Source organism: Vanessa cardui, chromosome 27, assembly GCF_905220365.1.
Source record: "Vanessa cardui chromosome 27, ilVanCard2.1, whole genome shotgun sequence".
Lineage (NCBI taxonomy): Eukaryota > Metazoa > Arthropoda > Insecta > Lepidoptera > Nymphalidae > Vanessa > Vanessa cardui.
Window position 1 is genome coordinate 5,669,927 of NC_061149.1, and position 24,844 is coordinate 5,694,770.

The 24,844-nt window shown below is 35.1% G+C and overlaps 1 protein-coding gene across 2 annotated transcripts; it reads right to left on the minus strand.

Annotated features, from left to right (window-relative positions):
- Window positions 1-3,105: 3,105 nt before the first annotated feature.
- Window positions 3,106-24,438, minus strand: LOC124541220 (synaptic vesicle glycoprotein 2A-like). 2 transcript variants are annotated; one of them, XM_047119097.1, is made up of 13 exons: window positions 23,893-24,438; window positions 16,723-16,874; window positions 14,486-14,631; window positions 13,654-13,801; window positions 12,736-12,898; window positions 12,353-12,571; window positions 11,771-11,891; window positions 11,202-11,333; window positions 10,053-10,145; window positions 9,117-9,397; window positions 7,421-7,638; window positions 4,163-4,322; window positions 3,106-3,676 (listed from the first exon to the last, which is right to left on the minus strand). In XM_047119097.1, the coding sequence occupies exons 2-13, from the start codon at window positions 16,835-16,837 to the stop codon at window positions 3,529-3,531; spliced, it is 1,944 nt and encodes a 647-aa protein (XP_046975053.1). In that variant the 5' UTR covers window positions 16,838-16,874; window positions 23,893-24,438; the 3' UTR covers window positions 3,106-3,528. The 2 variants fall into 2 exon arrangements, with proteins under 2 accessions (XP_046975053.1, XP_046975052.1); XM_047119096.1 differs by lacking the exon at window positions 23,893-24,438 and adding an exon at window positions 23,471-23,625.
- Window positions 24,439-24,844: the final 406 nt, after the last annotated feature.

Consider the following 24,844-nt stretch of genomic DNA (forward strand, 5'->3'; position numbering starts at 1 on the left):
ATCATAGTTAGTATAATAAATTTTTCATCATTATTTTTTGTTGAAACAGATTAAAAAAATATTTTACAAAATTGAATGTAATTTCAGTTATGTTTATTTTTATAACCTGGTCTTCAAATATATTAGTGTAAATGCTGACCCAATACACGCTGGAGTCTTAACACCATACTAACACATTTTCCATTTCATATAAAATTAACCGTTAAAGGAGTTCTTTAAAAAAACAAAATATACATTTTTAAACATAAAAAAGAAATGTACACACCAAATAATTTAATATAAATATACTTCATTTAATTACCGTTTGAAACCCTTTTTAATGTCAAGTGAATTTGGTCCAGAAACAGCTTTTAATAATTTTTTTAAATGTATAATACGACATAACTCAGATGTAGCATCGGCATATTCAATAAAACCGATTACTGCTGATTTATACAATCAATAGAAATAGCTCCCTATCGCGCCATTCGACGCTATTCGTCGCTATAGATTCTCGCGTCAGTTCAACCCGAGAAAGCAAGTGCATGTAAATCGACGCGTGAAATTGACGAATATATCGGGTCATATGATATTACAAGTTGTTACGTTTGTGTAAAGATCATATTCACATAAGAAATAAACATTGATAATTTGGGAGCGTACTTAATTCGGAGGTGATCGGTTTTACGAATTTTGCCGATGGTACATCTAAGTTGTGTCGTACTATACCTTCAGCTCAAAAACTGTACAGATAATAAATACAAAACCGTTACGTAATTATAAATTTGTCTTATTTGTTTCCTCTATACAAAATGACAAGACTTTTCGTTTCCTAAATTCTTATTTTAAATGACTTCGATTGTTGAGATCTTAATTAAAAATGATATAAATAAATATCTTTTAAAAGGAAAGAAATGATTAGATAAATACGACTTTTGCAAATAAACAACTAATATTTTCAGGGCCGAATTAGGAGGAGGGCAACATCAGCTACTTGGTGGTACCCTACCCCTTCATCAGACATCCTACCACCAACAAGAAAGATTTAGTTTTACTATGTTCCAGTTTGAAGGGTGATAAAGCAAGTTTAACTACGGACACAAGGGATATCTCCGTTCCCTCTCATCTTAGTTCCCAAGGTTGGTGGTTCATTGGCGATGTAAGGAATGGTTAATATTACTTACAGCACCATTGTCTATGGGCAGGGGTGACTTTACATCAGGTGGCACCTGCCCTCCACCTACCCATATAAAAAAATATCCTGGGACTTCCACAGAATGAAACCGCTACAGAAAACGTTTTCAATTCCTGTTAATTTGTATTAAAAAAAATCATTTATTTTTCTTTATTTACAAACATTTGGAGCCGCAGATTTTAGCCAAGGGAAATGACACCAAGCCGTACGTTACGTAACTAATAAATCATAACAAAAAAATTTACACAATGATCATGACAGTATACTTTGTCATCGTTTAAATTCGACGGGGATTCCCCATCAGCTAGACAAAGACGCAACTAATTCAACAGCCTAGATATATGAATAGTACAAGATTTGATTAGCAAAATGACTATTTAGTTAATTACATATTTATTTAATCGTTAAACTATTCCGAGTCGAAATGTTTCAATCTATAGGATCTTTTGAATATTATAAACATGTAATCACAACACGGTTACATTTTTACATTGGAGGAAGATTTAATTTAAGCCTAATGAACGGTCTCGCTTATCAAAAATGCTTTGTGGGTGACTTGATGAACAGATATCTGTCTCTTTCTGACATTATTGATTTGACAATTAAAAGAAGGAGATGAACAGTGGATTAACACAAAAATTGCACCGGTTAGTTAAGGAACAAAACGTATTATACGTTCAATAGAGAGTAGACAGGTGCTTAATAAGTAGAGTATAGTACGACACAACTTAGATGTAGCATCGGCAACTTCAATAAAACCGATTACTGCCGATGACACAACCAATAGAAATAGCTCCCTATCGCGCCATTCGACGCTATTCGTCGCTATAGATTCTCGCGTCACTTCAATCAGAGAAAGCAAGTGCGTGTAAATCGACGTCTCAAATTGACGAATACATTAGGTCATATGATATTACAAGTTATTACGTTTGTGTAAAGATCATATTCACATGAGAAATAAATATTGATAATTTGGGATAGCGTACTTAATTCGGATGTGATCGGTTTTACGAATATTGCCGATGCTACATCTAAGTTGTGTCGTACTATACATAATGAGTAGAGTACTTGCATAATGTTAATGGTAAGTTCTTCAAGTTTCTTTGGAAAAGTTGTAATAAATGAATGACTATTATAAAAGGCGACTAGGCCACCCCCCCCTCTTTTCAGATGGGTACATGACTGACTCTAGGGTACAGTATATGCCATAGGAAATTCGATTGTTTCAAAAATCACCCACAAACAAAATTAATAAGTCGAGCCGTTGACAGTTAGAATAATTTCAAAAATTTATTTAAATAACTTTTAAATTTATTACAATATTTACATCTTTTTTTATACAGTTTAGCTGCCAATTTATAAGTATCATTTAATTGTTTGTCACCGCCATTTTTTTTAATCAGGTAAGAATAAGGATTTTTGTATTATCCAGAATAAGAACACTGGCTTCTGCCACTATAGGACCAAGGACCAAATAAAAAGTACTTTTTTTAATATTTTTTAATTTAAATAATAATTCGTTTAACTATTAAGGTTAATTTCGGTGGGAGTTTTATTAAAACTTTTATAATATTTAAATTTTAATCCAATTAGTCTTAAATTTCCGATTTATTTTAATTGTTTAATATTAATTATAATCACGGAAGTTTATTTTGTTCTTTTTTTTAATTTTAGTTCTCATTTTCCGCATTCCATAATGACTTTCATTGTTTATTGTATTATAGTCCCTATTTATATAAGAATTAAAGGTTAAATTAACATAAATTCGTGTTGTACAGAAATGTTCAACCTACAGAATCAATGAAAAGTATGGATTTGATAAGAAACCCATAGTATGTAATGTCTCTAGAAGATGTTGTCCCTGTAAAATATATTTTTTTATTTTGATACATGGTCGGTACACTTCCATACAATTGGGTTGAATTAATAATAATTATATATCATTTATGTAATGTATGTTAAATGAAATGGTTCTTTGTTCAGTAGGAATGGCAAAGTTATAGTACTCTGTCATATTACATAAATATTGCCAACAATATTGCTATTTAATTGATCAATATGTCAGTTCCGAGGAATCATTATTACCTATCGGCTATCCATAAATGTTCTTTAGAGGGTAACTAGTTAAACAAAGCTATCTCCTTCTAATATCTTATAGTTGAGATAGAAAGAGACAAAGCTATGTAACTAAGCACCCAATAGAAAACATTTATAAACGTATAGTAAATCCATATTAAAGATACTTTAAAACTTCATACCTTAATAAATCACTCATTTTCTAGTCACTTTCGAATTTCGACAATTGATATAACCGTCCTTGTCTGACACGTGGGTAACTATATCTCCGTCTCGCTCTACCGTATGCGCGTCGCGAAGGCAGTGGCTGTGAGAGCGAAGAGTGCGCACAGTATGCAACTGACGAATGGTCCAAACTCGCCCATACCTCGAACGGCCGCTCCCGCCATGTACGTGATGGACAAGATCAGACCATGGGCCGTACACCTGGAAGTAGATTATATAACATAACATAACTGGTCATCAGTTATTCTACCGCCAAATAACAGTACTCAGTATTGTTGTGTTCCGGTTTGAAGGGTGAGTGAATGTAACTACAGGCACAAGGGACATGACATCTTAGTTCCCAAGGTTGGTGGCGCATTGACGATGTAAGGAATAGTTAATATTTCTTACAGCGTCATTGCCTATGGGTGATGGTGACCACTTACCATCACTATACTGTAAAAAAAAAATAACAATCTATCTCGTAAGATAGTAAACTGTCGAAATATGATTGTAATTTAACACATTACTTGGAAAGATTGTAATCTAACAGTTTAATTTGGATAGATTATAATATAGCGAAAAATAATGCGTTCAATTGCAATCATTACGACATTGGAAGTAGATCAATATATCATTGATCTAATAAACTTAAAAAAAATATATGATTACATATTTTTTTTTATCAAAAAGTGTCAAACAACTCACCTCAAGTTAGCTGGGTAAGTGTCGAGTACTTTAACAGCGACACTGAAGAATATTATCATAATCAGTAGGCCGTACACCGCCTCCACTATGTACAGCGCTGTCTCGCTCTGCGCCACGTAGAGCGAGGGAGACAGCAATATGCATGACGCACATATTATCACTGAAAAAAAGATTTCTCATTTAAAGTCGATAAACATACATCGTGCTAATAAAACTTAATTAATTTAAACATTATTTTTGTTTGATATCATAATCTTAATATAAAGTATGTACTCATATATATTTTAAATTAAAATGGTTATTGTTACTATTATAGTTATTGATATGATTATAGTTATTTTATTTTTATTCGTTGGAGCTCGATATTTTCACATTATCTACGAATGTCTCGTTCACGAGATTGAAACTCAAACTCAAACTTCTATACTATAGTATAGTACAGATATGTACAGATATAGATACCTACCACCTACCCAGCTTGCTCAGAATATCTATGAAGCCTGGGAAGAGTCACGGGATGCCTTAGGGATTTTCTGTGACTTATCCAAAGCTTTTGATTGTGTTCAACATGAGACTCTGGTCAGGAAACTTTATCACTATGGAATTAGAGAATGTGCGCTCGACCTTCTGACTTCCTATCTTAACAATAGAATTCAGAGGGTTGACGTTAAAGGAAAAAGGTCTCCTGGGGTCTCAGTTGGTATGGGGGTCCCTCAGGGATCAATTCTTGGACCTTTTCTGTTTCTCACATATATAAATGACTTGCCCTTTCTTGTTGGGAACAAACATGATATAGTATTGTTTGCTGATGACACCTCCTTAGTTTTTAAAATTAATAGAAAACAGGTACAGTACGACGACGTAAACAATGCTATAGCTGATATAGTACATTGGTTTAGCGTAAATAATCTTAAACTAAATAATAATAAAACTAAAATTGTGAAATTTAGTACGCCAAATGTACAAAATGTAAAAGCCGATGTACTCATCAATGGGGAATCGATGGATCCAATTGATTCTGCTGAGTTTCTTGGCCTTACTGTTGATGCCAAGTTGCAATGGGGCCCTCATATTGACGGATTGGCGAGTAGACTGAGTTCTGCGGCATTCGCGGTCAAAAAAATTAGATTATGTACCGATGTTGATACGGCTCGCTTAGTATATTTCAGCTACTTTCATAGTATAATGTCATACGGTATTGTGCTGTGGGGCAATGCAGCCGCTATCCATACCATATTTGTGCTACAGAAGAGGGCTATTCGCGCAATCTACAACCTAGGAGCTAAAGAATCGTTAAGGAATAAATTTAAAGAAATCAAGATATTGACTGTTGCTTCTCAATATATATTCTCTAATGTTATGTATGTACGAAAAAATATTAATGATTTCATGAGAAAATGTGATACTCATAACATTGGTACAAGGAACAAACACAAACTTGTTACTCCTGTTACTCGACTGCGTAGAGTCAGTAACTCCTTTGTGGGGCAATGTATACGGTTTTACAACAGGATCCCAGAAAGCGTTCAAAATGCCTCTGTTGCCAAATTTAAAAAAATTATTAAGGAACGCTTGTGTGTAAAAGGTTATTATACAATTAATGAGTTTATGATCGATAGCACACCTTGGGAATGATACGATCGCCTCCTGGCTATTTCATCTCATATTAAATTGTTTATTTACATAATACATAAGACAAACAAAAAAAAAAAAAAAAAACCCGCTGAGTTTCTTTCGCCGGTTCTTCTCAGGTCAGGGTATTTTCTTTCCGAACCGGTGGTAGTGTTTCAATTGACCATCAATAAGAAAGTGTAATGCTTCTATGTTGAATAAAGATATTTGAGTTTGAGTTTGAGTTTGAGATATGTACAGTGAAACCTGGTTAAGTGAAACTTCAAGGGACCTGCAATGTTATTTCACTTATAGAGGTATTCCACTAACCTAGTGTCTCAGACACCCAGGTATAAATAAATACCTGTCTCAGATATAGAGGTGCGCTTTGACATTTTGCAAATAAACACTTTTAGGACAGTAAAGCAAAACTAAAACTTGGAGTCGTTGATACCACAAATTACATACATATTTAAGTGCGGAATTTGCGGGTAGAAAAAGAATACGAGTAAAAATACAAAACAATGTCATCTCAGTTACAGATGTTTATGCGTAAAAAAATCACTTGTTGTCTCATTTGTAAGAGGTCATTGTAATGATAAAACAAAATAACAAATCCCAGTTATAGAGGCTTGCTTCGTCCCACTAACAGAGGTAATTCAATGGGACCGCAGCATGAATTCCAGTTATGGGGGTATTTAATAAATAAAATAAATAATAAATAAATATGAGACAACATCACATACATTACTCTGATCCCAATGTAAGTAGCTGAAGCACTTGTGTTATGGAACATCAGAAGTAACGACGGTACCACAAACACCCAGACCCAAGACGACACAGAAAACTAATAAAACTTCTACATCGACTCGGCCGAGAATCGAACCCGGGACCTCAGAGTGGCGTACCCATGAAAACCGGTGTACACACCACTCGACCACGGAGGTCGTCGTCGTGATATAGTATGTACAGTACGACACAACTTAGATGTACCATCGGCAATATTCGTAAAACCGATCACATCCGAATTGAGTACGCTATCCCAAATTATCAATATTTATTTCTCATGCGAATATGATCTTTGCACAAACGTAATAACTTGTAATATCATATAACCTAACATATTCGTCAATTTGACGCGTCGATTTACAAGCATACGCTTTCTCTGACGCGAGAATCTATAGCGACGAATAGCGTCGAATGGCGCGATAGGGAGCTATTTCTATTGGATGTGTAAATCGGCAGTAATTGGTTTTAATTTCATTCCATTGCATTTTCCGAAGCTACATCTAATTTGTGTCGTACTATACATAAGAGCAGAGATGGCCCAGTGGTTAGAACGCGTGCATCTTAACCGATGATTGCGGGTTCAAACCCAGGCAAGCACCGCTGATTCATGTGCTTAATTTGTCTTTATAATTCATCTCGTGCTCAGCGGTGAAGGAAAACATCGTGAGGAAAGATGTATGTGACAAATTTCATAGAAATTCTGCCACATGTGTATTCTACCAACCCGCATTGGAACAGTGTGACGGAATATGTTCCAAACCCTCTCCTCAAAGGGAGAGGAGGCCTTTAACCAAGCAGTGGGAATTTACAGGCTGCTGTTGTTGTTGTATACATAATATGTCAGTGTCGTTCGGTCACCGTGCGCGGGCGGGCGGTGCATCCGTCGCAGCGCCAGCGGCGGCGCGGCGAGCAGCGCGGCGTGCGCGGCGTACGTGCGCTCGGCGAGGCGGCCGCGCTGCGCCCAGCGCAGGTCGGCGCGCCGCGCGCATGCGCCGCGCATGCCTCGCACCGTGCTCGCGTTCAGCACGCACTCCGCGTCCAGCTCGCGACCCACCTCCATGTCCGTGTCGATCACGCTGCGGACACACGGAGATATACATATAAGGGTGATGGATTTTTCAAATTAAACAATTTGATTCATCTAAAATCATTAAATGCTTAAATATATATATACAAATATGAACTAAAACTAGTTACTGTATAAATCTTGACCGCGTGGAATGGTGGCAAGAATGCTAGCAGCATTTCCCCGTTGAATCGCAATTCCGATCCTCTGGGCAAAAAACGAACCAGCCCTCCTGCCACCAGTGGAGGCAATGAGGCGAGGTGTTATACTTTTGATGAAGCTTTTTGCACCACTACTCCAAGGGCCAAGCGTTTCGACAGCAATAATAAATAGAGTTTAATTTTGTTAGTAACAAATAAATTTTACAATTAAAAAAAATACAATAATAAAAGCTGAGTTACATTACATTAGATTACAAACCTAAAAAAGTGAATCGACAATTGCAATGTTCTTGCTTTAATTTTTAAACAACAGAGACCAAATGAACATTAATTAATAAAAATAAATACTTTTACAACATGAATGTCTTAAATCAATATTTTAAAATTAATTGACAATTCTTATGTCATTAAAAAAATATATAATATCTTTTTTACTGAGTCAACTTCCTTCGACTCAACTATTAATTACTAACTACTAACACAAAGCTTACATACATATTACCAGGGTTGCCAATGTGTGGGGAATTCCCCAAATTGCGGGGAATTGTAAGTCAATTGGGGATTAGTGTGGCAATTGTCACATGTGGGGTAAATGAGGGGAATTTATAGTTATGCGTTTTATACCAAAACGATCAGTTCTTGATCGTCTTTTAGTTAGTACAAAAATCGAATTGTAGTCGAGTACACAATATACAGACATTAATAAAGACTATAGTCTGATTCAACGACAAAAAAAAAAGGTCGTCAGTAAGCATGACTAGTCTGATTTAACGAAATTTACCTCAAAAATTGGATTTTATTGTTAGGAAATGAAGAACAAACATACAGAAACATGATTTTTTTTACTTTATTTCTGTGTGGAGAATTTGTGGGGAATTGGGACATTTATTTTCCCAACAATTTGGGGAATTTCGCTAAGATTTTTAGGGAATTAGGTGAATAGGCATTGGCAACCCTGCATATTACGTTCCTGACACAGTATGAGACCGGTGTCTACGATTTGATAATCATTGCCATCAAGAGCCGAGATGGTTACGCGTGCATCTTAACCGATGATTGCGGTCTCAAACCCCGGCACCGCTGATTAATCATGTGCTTAATTTGTGTTTATAATTCATCTCGAGCTCAGCGGTCAAAGAAAACATCGTAAGGAAACCTGCATGTGACAAATTTTCATAGAAATTCTTTCACATGTGTATTCCACCAACACAGGAACAGCATGGTGTAATATGTTCCAAACCCTCTCCTTAATGAAGAAGGAGGCCTTTAGCCCAGCAGTGGTAATTTACAGGCTGTTGTTGTTGTGCAACAAACGTGCCAAACTTACGTGCTATTAACGAATATGGCGCCTCGGAAGGCAGTATACGAGGTCTTGATATTCGACAGCGCCGTGTTGACGAATGTGCAGTTGACGAACTGCACGTGCGACATGAGTATGTCGCGGAAGGTGCAGTTCCGGAACGACACGTCGATAAAGTCGATATTCTCGAGCGTCTCGTTGTAGTGCACGCCATCGTACGTCGCGTTCTGTATCGTCTGCTTTGAAGCCTCGTACGCCTCCGTCTCGAGCTTCATCACCGTCGCCGGTATGTACGACGACAGATAAAACTGAAAAAAAAAAACTCATATTAAACCTCATTGATGTTATTTTAGGGGTTTTTATAATAAAAAAAAAAAAAAGAAAATCATATTGAACCTCATTGGCGTTGTTTTAATGGCTTTCTGTTTTGTTTTTATTTTTAATCTGTGTTGTCATTTGTTTGATTTAATTTTAAGTGGTTTTAAACTTAATTGATTTATGCTTATTTATATTTATTTAGTACTATATATAAGTGTAATTGTAATTGTTAGTTATCCAAATTAATAAAACCTGAGGTCTAGACTAGACCAATAAAACTAGGTTTCCAGTGAGGTTTTGTATTCAGACTAAACCAATAAAGCCAGGATTCCAAAGGAGACATTTTTAGTATTACTTCTAAGTTTGAAAGTTTTGTAAGTAGTGATTACACTCTCGAGCATCTGCGCCCAGGTTCTAATTTTAGACTAAATTTTTAAAACGTGCATCTGTCTTAACACTCCCTTAAACGCTATTATTGATTAACCCTGTGTTTCTTTTGCCAATTTTCTCAGTTTAAATATAATTCCAGTTCTTTCCAAAAAAGTGGTAAATTATTTGTGATCTTTGGATACTTAATATAAGATTTTGAATTTACTTTGTAAGTATGTACTTTTTATACATAAGTAACCTTTAAAAATAACTTACCTGTATGGCAACAGCGAAGAGTAGCATCCCGGCCAATGAGAGCGTCGTATTTCTGTACGTACTCGAGAATATTTGGAAAAACGCCTGCCAGAACTGTCGGTGAGGTATAACATTATTGAATATATGCAAAAAAAAAACACTACTATCAAGTATCAACATCTGATTTTGGAGACTTCACCATTAAGTAAACAAATTATGGTTGGTCCACATATGGGTATAGATTTTGTACTTTATTGACCACAGATTTTGAGTAGTAGTAGTAGTAGATTATATTCGAGAAATTGTGCTGTGGTAAGCTGTTATATCTTTTTTAGGGTACTAAATCAAGGCAATGGGGTATTACCTACCACTTACAAGCAATTATGTCGCTCAAATAGCTGCAATTAATGTTAAAAACATTTTATGATATGTTGAAAAAAGTACAGAGTTCTTGCCGGTTCCGGAACATCATCTTACTTAATATAGTTTGTTAAATGACAATTCAAAAGTGCTTGTAAAAGCCTACTCGAATAGAGTATATGTTGATTTTTGATTTGTATAAGTTCATACAATCTAATCTATAGTTTGTTCGCGTTAAGAATGCAGTGAGTTGTCATTGTTTACCGGTCTGACTCCGCCCCCTGACCAATCAAATCTTTTTTAACAGCAGGGTGAAGGTGTATGCATATTTGTATTAAAATTCCAACAAATTATATTTGTTTTAAAGACTAAGTATAATGAATTTAAAAAATACACATTAAAGTAAAAAATCGAATCGGGGTGTTTAATCAACAAAATTCTTAACACTAGGTATATACAATCGTTTGCGAATCTTGCCATCGCGATGTAGAAATTTACATATTTTGACATAACGTCATCTAGTAGCTATAGGTTACATTAATTATTACGTGTACAGCTTGAATAAATAAATATAAATACATAAATAAACTAAATTTAAATTATAAAAATATCAGGTAATAATTAATTAAATGTGAACTTGACTTTGTAATTTGAAAAGATTTGATTGGTCAAAGGGGGCGGAGTCAGGCCGGTAAACAATGACAACTCACTGCATTCTTAACGCGAACAGACTATAGTGTGGATGTTTCTAGAACATTCGAGAACATTCGAGAACATTCGAGAACATTCGAGAACGTTCGGGATATTTACCATCTTGAGCGAGTGTCGCACGTGGTGCAGCGCGGGCGGGCGGCGCTTGGCGGGCAGCGCCAGCTCGCCCAGACGGTACTCCGCCTCGCGCGCCGCGCCGCACACGCGCGACTGGTTGCTCACGTGCATGCTCTGCACGCACACGCACACACACACACACATTTATAATAAACATTCTCGTCGAAAGTTAACACTATATTTGGTATGGACTAAAGATAGTGATGACAAGAGGACAAAAGACAAATAAATTCAACCAAACAATCGATGACTATTATTATGGATGCACTTACTTTGTATTTTGGAAATCAATTTAAGATGGATATAAGTAGTTTAGTGGAATAATGTTGGATTACAAATTAATATGTATAAGTCAAGAACTGTGAGTAGTGCACAATATAGCCGAGATATGTAGTGACGAGTATACGGATTACGGACGTAATGTGGGTCTGGGTGTTTGTGGTACCGTCGTCACTTCTGATTTCCACAACACAAGTGCTTCCGCTACTTACATTGGAAACAGAGTAATGTATGTGATGTTGTCTCATATTTATTTACAAGGAGTATTTTACCTGATACACCATCATGGCGTCGACCTCTCGTCCGACATCCAGCAGATACCGGGGCGACTCCTGCGTCCATATCAAACTGATCAGCGACGCGAGGATTGGTATCGTGCAGAGTAGCAAGTACCTGAAAGATGGCGTTATTATATGAGCTAATGTAAGTTCAGAATTGTAGATTCAAAGAATACTACTGAAATTTCATAAATGATTTCGTGAATGGAACTCTGGAAACCTAGGCTATCAATTGGGCTCGAATAACCTTCTCTTTAAGTCAGGAAATCTTTGCTTAACAGCTATATGGAACAACAGAATTGACGATTTATTGTTAGGGCATGCTTCATCGACAACGATCTTGATGCTCCGATCTGACAAAAATTCGATCCGGTTGTATAATTTCCCGGGTAGTCTATATTAAGAAGTTCCGAAAGATACGCGATCGAAAGCCTTGCCCACCCTAACCGGCTACTAATGAGTCCCGTATATACGCAACTGATTCCACACATCTATGTACTGGCTGGGTGACCTTGAAGAAAACCATAGTGATAGCAATAGGGTAGCAATAGGGCTAGGTATGCGTGTGTAGGGTACCGGTGCCAGGCGCTGAAGTGCTCGCGACTGTCGGCCAGCGCGCGCTCGCCCGTCGGCGGCAGCACGGCGCGCGCCAGCCCCGCCGACAGCAGCACGCCGCCCGCCATGCCGCCCGCCAGCGTCGCCAGCAGCGCCGTGCGCACGCCGCGCGCCGCCACCTCGCCCGCGTACGTGCAGCCCGCCGACAGCACGCCGCCCGACCCGATCGCCGAGCAGAACCTGCGCCCACCGCCATACAGCGCACCGTGCACGACCCGCGCCCCCCGCGCCCCGCGCGCGCTCACCTGGCCATCATGGCCGATGGCCGAGCAGAACCTGCGCCAACCGCGATACAGCGCACTATCCGCCCCGGACACCCCCCCCGCGCCCCCGCGCGCGCTCACCTGGCCATCATGAAGGTGCCGTAGGTGGGCATGAAGGCGGCGATGGCTGCGAACACGGCGTTGACGGCGAGCGCCGAGTGCAGCGCGCGCCGCCGCCCGCCGCGCTCGGCCAGCGCGCCCCAGCCCACCGCGCCCAGCGACCAGCCCATTATGCTGATCAGCACTGGAGGAACCATTCCCTTTACATTACACTTTCGTTCATCGCGAAATCTCTACAATCAAATTTATATACAATAAGGAATTACTGTCCTCCCTGAATACGGTGAGCTACGAAAAATATATCGTAATGTGTTTCAAAGTGCACTCGTGTTAAGTTAAAATTCAATGAAGATTTTCCTATCCAATTTTCGGTAAGCTACGCAGAAGATATAATATACGACATATACTCTTTATTTTCTTCGATGTTTGAAAAATCTTTCAGGAAAAACTTTTTTATGGTATAAGTCGGCGGACGAACATATGAGCCACTAAGTGGTCACTACAGGCAATGGCGCTGTAAGAATTATTAACCATTCCTTACATCACCAATGCGCCACCAACCCTGGAAACTAAGATGGTATGTCCCTTGTGCCAGTTACACTAACCCACTCACCCTTAAAACCGGAACACAACAATTTTGAGTACTGCTATTTGGCAGTAGAATATCTGATGAGTTAGTGGTACAAATTAATAGCCATGTCTGATTACAGAGGGTGCAGAATTAGCCAGAGCCCAGATTATCGGGAGTCCACTGTCATCATCATCCTCCTACCCTTTTCTCAATTTTATTTGGGGTCGGCGCAGCATGTCTTCTCCTTCCATACTTCTCTGTCAGACGTCATCTCACAAGTAACATTTCTAACCATATCGTCTTTCACACACTCCATCCATCGGGAGTCCACTGTACTGCAGAAAATAAATAATTATTCACACACGTACCGAGCCAGTTCTTCTCGTGCGGTAAGATGCAGAGTTCGATCTCCGCTGAGGGCAGGACGAAGGCTATCGACGCGAGCTCCAAAGACGCTCCGGCGACGGCCAGGCACACCGCGAGGTACACGCGCGCTTGGGACAGGCCACACCCAGCCTGGAATACGAAAACACTACTAGGTCAAGACACACGAAGTCTAAAATCGCAGAGGTTATCAACTCGTGTTTCGAGAAGCCACTGTAATGTTCCACAAGTTTTTTTTTTAATTATCATACTTGGAGCTAAACGAAAGTGTTAATTAATTTGTATTTTTTGACATTGACAATTACTTTTTATATTTTTATTTAAACGTACCTACATGGGACAAGGTTTGTATAAATAAAACGGTTACAAAAGAAAAAAAAAACAAGTTTTTCAAATAAAAAAAAAACAAGTTTTTTTTTTAAATTAATAGTCAGAGCTTGGCCAAAATTTTCCTGAAAGATCCTGACGTCAAGGTGACGTTTTAAATTAAGTAAATTAAAATTCGAACTACGCCATTACGATGTTATATCAACTGTTTGTTTTACTAGTGTATTCCTAATCGTGATCAACCGTCAAACATCAAAAAGGCATTTCCTCAGCTGGCAAACTTTGACTGTGATTACTTTAATTAATAGTCAAGAGCTTGGCCAAAGTTCTCCTAACACGTCCGGAAGGTGACTTCTTAAATTAATTAAAATTCGATCTACGCTATTACTATGTTATATCAACTGTTTATTTTTGCAGTGTATTCCTAATCGTCACCAACTGTCAAACATCATGAGCTGGCAGATTTTGACTGTCACTACACTCACTAACCTGCCGTAGTGCATCTTCATGGAACTGTTCCAGTACACTCGAGTCGTTGTAATCAAGAAGTTCGCCACTTTCGTTCCCTTCTGGGTTTTCTGGCGGCATGTTCGTCATGTTGGTAGCGTTGGCCGGCTCGCCAGCGCCCTCTGTGCCTGGGGACGAAATATTATCAGTTCGATTTATTCCTTAACTAGTCCTAGCAAATGGGCCATATGAAGGTATCAAACCATAGGAGCTAAAATGTTATGTCCTTTGCTGTTTAGCAGTAGAATATATGATGGGTGGTACCAACCCTAAAGGACATTTAAAAAGTCCTACCACATATATATGCGAAAACTTTCATTTTAAAATTAAAAAAAATTAAACTGATAAGTATTTGGTGTTCTTTTTCATTTTTTATATTAATACGTCATAGACCACCTGACGCTAAGTGACTTCCCTTGGACTTTGTCAAACTCATTCTAAATTCTGCACGAAGGCTTCTTTACTCGAGAACTGTCATTTACGAAATAGTTTAACAAAGTCCCAACTCGTTCTCAAAGCGAGGCGACACCAGACAGAGTATTGCATTTCTCCAACGCAAAGTTCCTTCGTCTAAATCGATTTGTACTTTGTGTAACAGAACCGTTTCGAGTTCGTAATTCATCCGACAAGTGCGATCAATCGTTTCGCGATTAAGCCGCGATGTTATTCGATACCTGAAAGGTCGCTACACTTGTGACAAGTGTCTCGGAATTTTCCGTCACTAATTCCAGGCGTATTATAATTATAGTAAAAAGTAAAGTGAAGTAACAGCCCGTAAATTTCCCACTGCTGGGCTAATGCTGGTTGATGAAATGCACATGTGGCAGAATTTCGATGAAATTATACAAATGCAGGTCTCTTCGCGATGTTTTACTTCACGGCCGAGCACGAGATGAATTATAAACACAAATTAAGCACATATATATAGTGGTGCTACTCGAAATCATCGGTTAAGATGCACGTGTTCTAACCACAGGGCCATCTCAAATATAATTAAAGTATTTCCTAGAATTGGATGATTGCCTTCTATGACAAATAAAAGTATTTCTTTTGTTCTATTTTAAGAACAATATATTTACCTATTTGCTACCAAATTTGCCTAAACCTACACCCGGGTCCCTGGAACTGCTCGAAATTTGAATGGATCAGCAAGATGAGTCCATGAGTAGTTTCGTCTTAAGAAGAGTTTCTTTTTAACAGTGAAGTCATTGTATGGCAACTGTCTCTATTCTATATTTATTATTATAAATGTGACAGTAAATCTGTCCATCTGTGTGTCTGTCGCTCTTTCACGACCAAACCACTGAACTTGAACTCCAAGAAAGGACATAGACTATATATAAGAGCATAGGCTCTTGAATAAACTAGTAGTTTTGTAGCTAGTAAATCTTATATATAATTACATTTAGCTTTAAATGGAATTTGGGTGACTGTACATGTATCGGAGAATACTCCAGCCGTCCACAATCACCCACACAGGACATTCATTAAACTGACTTCCTTGTACTGTTTTATTTTCATTTTTTTTATTTAACCAGTAAAAAAGTGTATGATTTGTAGAATCTAATAAGTCTAACACAATTTATTTAGACAACATGCATAGATATAAAATGTATTTTGGTAGTTATAAACTAAAGAGTCGAACTGTTTCTTCTTACATATGTAAAGATGGCTAACAAGGTAGGAATTATCTCCTAGCTCTCTAAAATATTACTATTGTTGTATATATAGTACGACACAACTTAGATGTAGCATCGGCAAAATTCGTAAAACCGATCACATTCGAATTGAGTACACTATCCCAAATTATCCATATTTAATTCTCATGTAAATATGATGTTAACAAAAACGTAATGACTTGAAATATCATATATTCGCCTAATTTGCATGTATCGACGAATAGCGTCGAATGGAGCGATACGGAGCTATTTCAATTGGTCGTTTAAATCGACATTAATCGGTTTTTCATTTCATTGCATTTTCCGATGGTACATCCAATTTGTGTCGTACTATACTAGCTTATCAACAAACCTTAAAAAGTGACATTCATGTGCCAATTTTCAAACTTAATGCTCAAAATAATTTCCAAACTCGAATTCTAAACTCGCGCCAATTTTTTTAAGCTGTCAAAATTTTAGAAATATGCAAATCCATTTGAGGCGACGCATTTAAAAAAAAAAAAAACATTCAAATTTGGCGTGCTCAAAAAAAATAGTCACCGCTAAGTCTCGTCTCCGTGTAAGTCATCGTGCGCGATATGGACCCGAAGCTGCCCAGTTTTGAAGAGCTCTCAGAGTCGGAGCGTGTGCGTACCAAACACGCCTGTTCCTCCATTGTGCGGGGCGTCGATAAGAACTATATTGCGATACATCTGCAACATTAACATATGACATATCAATACATACAATATTAAATACTGAGCTCTTAGCAAAGTTGTTTAAGCCAGACGATGTTTTACAGAGGCAGAAGGAATTTATATCTATTAACGATTACACTACGTAAGAAAGAGAAAGGTGAAAATGAGCGAGATAGATGCATAAGCGACAAAATATACTATAAGCATATACTGCAAAATATTCATATGATAATAAACATTACTCTAAAAAAAATATTTCGATACAGTTAAATGTACAGTTGGCTACAAAAATGTGTATACAAAAGAATATTATTTGGATATTCTAGATACACAGTGGCGGATTTACCAATAGGCTATGTAGGCTAGAGCCTAGGGGGCCTAGCCTACATCTATGTAGAGGGGCGGCAAATTTAGCGCAAATTTGTTATATCTTACAGTAATAAAAAAATACTTATTATTATATGTACATAGCATATGAAAAATAATCTAGTAATGACAGAAATATCACCTATTTAATAATCATACTAATAACGGGAAAAAGTCGATGTAATCGTCTATCGTCCTTAATAGAACACAAACCATAAAGCTGTAATTACAGAATAAATGTAATTAGTTTGAATTTCAAAAATCAGTAGGGGCGGCAAAAAATGTATAGCCTACTAGCGGCAAATTTGTAAATCCGCCACGTTTTAACTCAGCTAAGCTCATTTTTATGGGTTTTAACGTTGTCAATATATCTTTGTTCGTGTTAAATGCTTCAGTAATACGACCGCCTTTTAACATTATACCATTTGCTTGTGTATTCCAATTTGTCTTAAGTGCAAATTAATTTACGAATAAATAAAAAAACGCAATGCAACAATTATAATAATAAATAATATTATGATTGTGTATGTATGTTTTATGTTACGCATTCAAGATACTTGGTGGTAGGACTTTGTGAAAGCCCGTCTGGGTAGCTACTACCCACTCATCAGTTATTCTACCGCCAAATAACAGTACTCAGTATTGTTATGTTCCGGTTTGACGGGTGAGTGAGCCAGTGTAACTACATCCCTTCTACAACACACATCAGCCAAGTGGTTAAAAACTATGTACTAGTGTTTTGTTTATAATAACAGAATATCCTCGAACATATAAAATATAAACAATACAGGTGAACCAAATCGCTGTCCATATTATCATTACATAGTATAAAACAAAGTCGCTCACCGCAGTCTGACCTTATGTATGCTTAGATCTTTAAATTTACACAACAGATTTTGATGCAGCTTTTTTTTAAATAGATAAATTAATTCAAAGGGAAGGTTTATATGTATAACTAGCGGCCTGTCACGGCTACGTTTGGGTGGACATAAGATTTTTTAATATTTTTTCCGTCATGTTTAACAAATGTCGTTCCATTTCAACTTATTTACACAAAAACCATAATAAACTATATACATAAACGTTTCTTATGAATTCTCTGTCTATTAGTACAAACCGCATTAAAATCCGTTCAGTAGTTTTAGAGCTTATAGCGAACATACAGACCGACAAACGCGATTGGGTGACTTTGTTTTATAATATGTAGTGGTACATGCACAACATAGTAGAGGAACACTGACATTTTTTGACGTGTGAAGCCGGGGCGGGTCGCTAGTAATTTATACAACGTTAAAATTATAATATAATAACGAAGACAAGGGTTATGTAAACGTAGAATCACATACAGTGCAACAAAAAGTTCCGTATTTAATTCGATTAGAATGAACGGTAGAATAATCCGCCAACAAATCAGCGTAACTAGGTAATAGGTTAGTTAGTAACCTATTTATAATATATGTATATTACATGCATGTGTAATTAACTAACATGACTGTATTTTTAAATTTATAAAAATAGTTACTGCTGATTTTCTTGTCGGTTTGCAGAATCTACTTTCGAAACCGGTGGTAGCTTCACTTGATATAATTGTTAACGATTGAAGAGTGCCTGTAAAAGCCTAATTGAATAAAATTTATTTTGATTTTTTTGCTCATAGGGTTATCTAAGATAATTTAGAAGATCGCGTATCATGTATTGGAAGAGCATGGTGGAATAATTATGAACCTTGTTTGAAAGTCGTAAAACGGCAGAGAGGAGCTGGATACGAGTAGCCGGAGAAAGACCACAGTGGCGTGCACTTGGAGGGGACAAAAAGCCAGCAGTGGACAAAAAAGGGCTGATGATGATTGTTTGAAAGAAAAATGGGCCGTTTTAAGAGTACCAAGTTAGGAGAAGTATTTCAGACCTAAGAACCTGAATCACCCCCCCCCCCCCCATCAAGGGGGGGGGGGCTTCCTCATTCGCAGACAGTAATCATTTAGAATATAGTAAAAATCGTTACGTAGCTTAGAGTTACATTATATCAATCCTTATACATCGTAACCTGCTTGCTTATGTAATTAAAAAAAAACGTAAATATAGTCACATAATAATTTACATAATAATATGTATATCGACATATTCTCAAACATTGCGTCATTGGAGACTCCGATATTATACTTGAGGCTCTTGTGGTGATAGCTCATTGTGATGTTTCATTATTGTTCTTAGAAAGATACTAGAGTCTTACGTTTAAGATTTCATTTCATTTTGCATTCGAAACGCTCAGTGAAAATCTATGCATGTTGTAGTTATCTATAAATATAGAAACTTATTTATTTGAACTGCTTACAATTCATTATTTCGTTTTACTTACTCTAAATCATATTGATGATCTTAACTTAGATATATATTGGACAATATCACATACATTACTCTGATCCCAATGTAAGTAGCTATAGCACTCGTGTTATGGAATATCAGAAGTAACGACGGTACCACAAACACCCAGACCCAAGACAACGTAGAAAAGTAATGAATGTTTTCTAAATCGACTGGGCCGGAAATCGAACCCGGGACCTCGGACTGGCGTACCGATGAAAGCCGGGATACACACTCGACTGGAGGTCGTCAAAATAAATTATGATCACTGATAATATTTTAGTGTGACATGTAATTTCGATGCTGACTGTACATTTGAAAAACTAATTATCGTAATTAAATTTAACTTACAAATAGGATGTTATTAAAATACATATAGTGAAATCTCCGTGTACATGGAAATACTGGAAACGAGTGATATTGTAAAATGAAGTAAACGAGTCGTTAGAACGGCCTTGAAATAATATAAATCGTTTGTAGGCGGACGATTTTATAAACGATAATATATGAACAATTTAAAAATTATTACAAGAACATTCTATAACGATCACACTTAACGGTTTATATAGTATTAAATAAAATTCCACTAGATATAATTTTAAAAATCGAATGACAAGGGTTCCTTTTTCACAACATGTAATACTCGATTAATTGATTAAGTGGTAGGGCTCTGTGTAACTACAACCAACTCATCAGATATTCTACCGCCAAACAACAGTATTAGCAGTCTGCAGTAATAGCATTAGCCAGTGTAACTGTAGACAGAGGGGACATAAAATCTTAGTTATTCTTAAAAGCGTGAGAAGGGGGTGGCCAAAGACTGTTTGGGGAATTATCAAAGTCATTATAATTAATCTTTTCGTTAATTTTAACAATTTTGGTGCATTTTTAAGTAAACAGGTCTCAATAATCTGTTTTAAAAAATTCGCACGGACAAAAGTGCTTCAATTAATTATATAATATTATTACTTACAGAGTACAATTTATATTTCAATCAATTTCAACAATAAATAAACAATACTTACCAGAGAAACCGGTTTAATAATAAAAAAAAACACTAACTTTTTAATGAGCATTTGGTAAATGTTTTGACCAAACACAACATTTTGAAAAAATAATTTAAATATTGAAAAGTTTTACCCTTGACGTTTTATTATATAGTACAAAAATATATATGTCAATCTAAATATAGTTGCAATGGATTACAAAACGATTATTTAATAAAATTCCCAGGCATATAGTCATCCTTTGTAACGAGGATGGATATGGGTTTATGTTGTTCAATGTAATTGAAGTCGCCCTTTTAATTTCAACTACTTTCAAAATGAGGTATCACCCGCGTATGACTAGTATCATAAAAGTGTAACTAACAAACATACTCAATTTCATAACTATCATATTATTTAGAGTAAAGATTTGAAGTACTTAAATGTTTATTTTTATTTTTTTTATTCTGGTATTCTATACTTATTACTAGAATAGGATTGAAATTCTAATACGAAATTAAAATAAAAATCTCTATAAACTAACAAAAGTAACTAGAGTGATACAAAAGTTGTTATGTTACCCTTAAGGAAATTTCAAAATATCCTGAAAAGAGGTTTCATTTATTATGTTAACCTCCTTATAAACATGAATAATAACAAAAAGCAGTAAACAAAAATGGTTGTATTGGACGTTTACATTTGTAATTTAAGGTAAATTCAAAAACAGCATACAGAGTATCAAAAAAATAATGATTGTTTTGGTTGTACTAACTTGCATTTAGTGTATTCAGTATATATTGGAAGGTAGAACAACATTTGTCTCACCAGTTGGTAAATTGCTACCCTCACTATTACACTTTTACATATATTAACCATTCCTTACACCATAAATGCATGGGTTCTAAGATGACATTTCCCATATGCCTAGTAATTACAAAGGGTAACTCACTTTTAATTTGAATGTAACAATGCAAAGTAACATCAAAAGTAGTACTCAAGACCAACACTACTGTCCAAAATTCCACCTGCATATGATATAACATAAAATAGAATACTGTTTTACACCAAAATATCTTCATAAAATTTAATACTATGTGCTAAATAGGTCTTATGGATTACAGTATGGATATGGAACTATAAGGAGATTTACTTATATATATGAATGTAAGAGACATAATATAAGAAAAGTAAATTATATTATTATTTTCTAAAACGACATACATTTGACATTACTAATATCCATAATACTATGAAAAAGGCATTTATTGAATAAAACAATAAACATTTGTTCATTGTTTTTATTCCGATTACCAAAAGTAAGGTTATTGACATAGGATCTTTTATCAACAGGCCACAGAATTAGTCAAAGGTGATTATTGTAAATAATCTGTACAATCATTGGATATTACCACAATATTGTGATCTCTGATCAAGTGGGCCTATTAAGAAAGCAAGTTTTTAATGATTCTGGTTAAACTAGTTCAATTTTAGAATCTGTAAACATAAACAGATACAATTTTATGTCAGCTTTTTTTATTAAAAAGTAAAAAAATATCAACTGATAATCCATTTCATTCAATTATGTTTGCAGTTCATACATACACATTTTCTGCTTGATTATAACTTTTATGTACATACTTTGTGCATATGAAAATGTTTATATTTGTGATATTTCACATTGTTGTTTTAAGTATGGCTGTATTTTTGGAGGGGATTTGTGACCACTTCTACCCTTACTATATGTGTTTATAACAGAATTGGTGACATTGTCACAGTAATATCATATAATGAATCAGAAAAGAAAGAATTTTATTTGGGCTTATTTCTTATTTTATGGTATATTTTATTGGTTTCATTATTTTATATTTTCAATACTCAATGCTATTACTAAATTTGTATATCTTTCAACATTGAAATATGTTATGATTTACACATAATATGTGATTGATCAATGTTTGTTATTTCGTTAATATATTGTGTAATGTGAGTCCATGGTGATACTACATGTAAATAGTAGAATCTTTGCCAACATAATTTTGAAATGTATTTTTTTTATGTGATATTGTATCTACTGTTGGTTATCTTGCTAAAAATAAAATATCATATAGACATGAGAGTATCTAGTACTACATTTTAAAAAAATAGTACTATTGAGAAAGTCATATAAATAGAAAACATTTACCAATGTTTTTAAGGTGTGTTTATCATTATCTAACAGATATCTAATATGTTTTGGATAATTGAACATTATGTTGTTTCAGACTTGAATTTGAAATTTAAATACAAACAATGAAAATCTTATATTAATGACGTTTTTTTAGGTTCAAGAGGTCAGTAATGCTAATAGTTACTTTTAAATATCTGACAAAATTCCATTAAAAAAAAAAAAATATGTTGTAATGACTGTTTTAGTTGTATGATATGTATTGTAACATGTTCGAAAATTAACTATTGAGTAATTTTACTACGATGACTCAATTTTCTTTTCTTTCGTTGCGTGATTTGTGGACAATGATTTAAAAAATCTTTTAACAGATTGTTTATAACAATACAAATCTGTACACTCTACACAAACATAGATATATTATTTTCGATTTAATTTCACTTATAATTTTACACTTAAAATAACAGTAAATAGGACATAAAAAATATATAATTTTTATATCGGATGAATACACAAAAAAATAGTTCTGACAGAATCTATTAAAACACTATTTTAACGGTATCGGCTGAGTTTCAATAATATTGTTCAGTTCTAACACTAGCTTTTACACTGATAACTTATCTTTATATGAACAAATCAATTGTTCTATGCTATAAGCGAAATACGTGAATTTATATAGAAATTAAAACATTGACGTATATGATTTTATGCAGCGGATATATTATAATACTCACGGTTTATTGCAATAATTCAAATTTAACAACGAATAGAAGATATCAGGCACTTATTTTCATTATAATTACAATATTTATCACGCAAATAAACAAAATAAACATGCGAGAAGAAGTCAAGACAAGACAAAGCGAGGCTAACACAGATTAAACACAATCACAGGAAGCTGTAATTTAAATTAAGTAATTTTCAAGTTATTCGTTAAAAAAATTAAATTGATGAATCACATTTTGTAATGATTGAGGGCAATGTGTAATTATAGCGTATTTTTTTCTAGGTTTTCTTAATGATCAAGGAGCAAAATAAAATAAATAAATATACAAATTAAATAATATTATGCACAATATTTACAGAGAAAGATAATTTAATTTTAACGCAGTTTATAAAAGATCATAGCTTAAATATAAAAAAAAGCATTACTCACAATTCTTAAGCTTTAAGCAAGGATGTTTGGCTGTTATCGTTATGTTTCTAGCCTTTTATGCACACTTAAAGCAACACTACACTGATGTTTAGAAATATTTTACAAATTACATTGTGATTATTTATTGCTCGTGATATGTGCAAAATTTATATAAATATTTGCTATTTAGAACCTGCTGTACGTTCTATGGTCATACAATGCGTCTTAGCAGTACATTATTATTTTTCACCGTTTATATTTTTTATTTATTTTCATATTTTTGTATAACATTGATTTTTAAAGGTATATTTTTTAAATAATACACTTTTGGTAATAATTAAAAATAATGATCACTGTTATGTCGGCACTGGTTAAGATATGAGATCGTAAGCTTTATTCGTTATCGAATATATACATTTATTCAATGTGAATTATGACGGACGATGTCTTCTTTAGATTATACAAAAATATATTACTAGTAACACTCATAAGAAATCGCGATATCCCTTAATAACATTTTGTGTATTTATAGAAATCAGAGCCGTAACTTATCACGTGTATGACAAAGTAAAGTCTGCAGAGTTTAAGGTCAAAACAAAGATAGAAGAATAAAATTGCTCAGTGTTAGAAAGAGAAGTAAAAGAGAGAAATTATGGTGGTGCATGGTAAATAAGGCAATGGGATTGATCTCAAGTCTTATCTTGAGATTAATTATTAACTAATTTAAAGTATTGTACAATTATGATTTGTTTTAAAAGTAGAGTAGACAACAATTTATATATAAATTAAATACTTAAAAAGATTTTCAAAATTCTAGTATTTATATTGTATGATAGTGCTACCTTTTTAGATCTATAGAAATTATTAAGTCAATAGTTATCGATAATAATAGGTATATTATGTGAAACACTATTATTCTTTTTATCTCATGTATACCATTGCGTATCGATTCATGAAGTTCACGCAGTGCGCA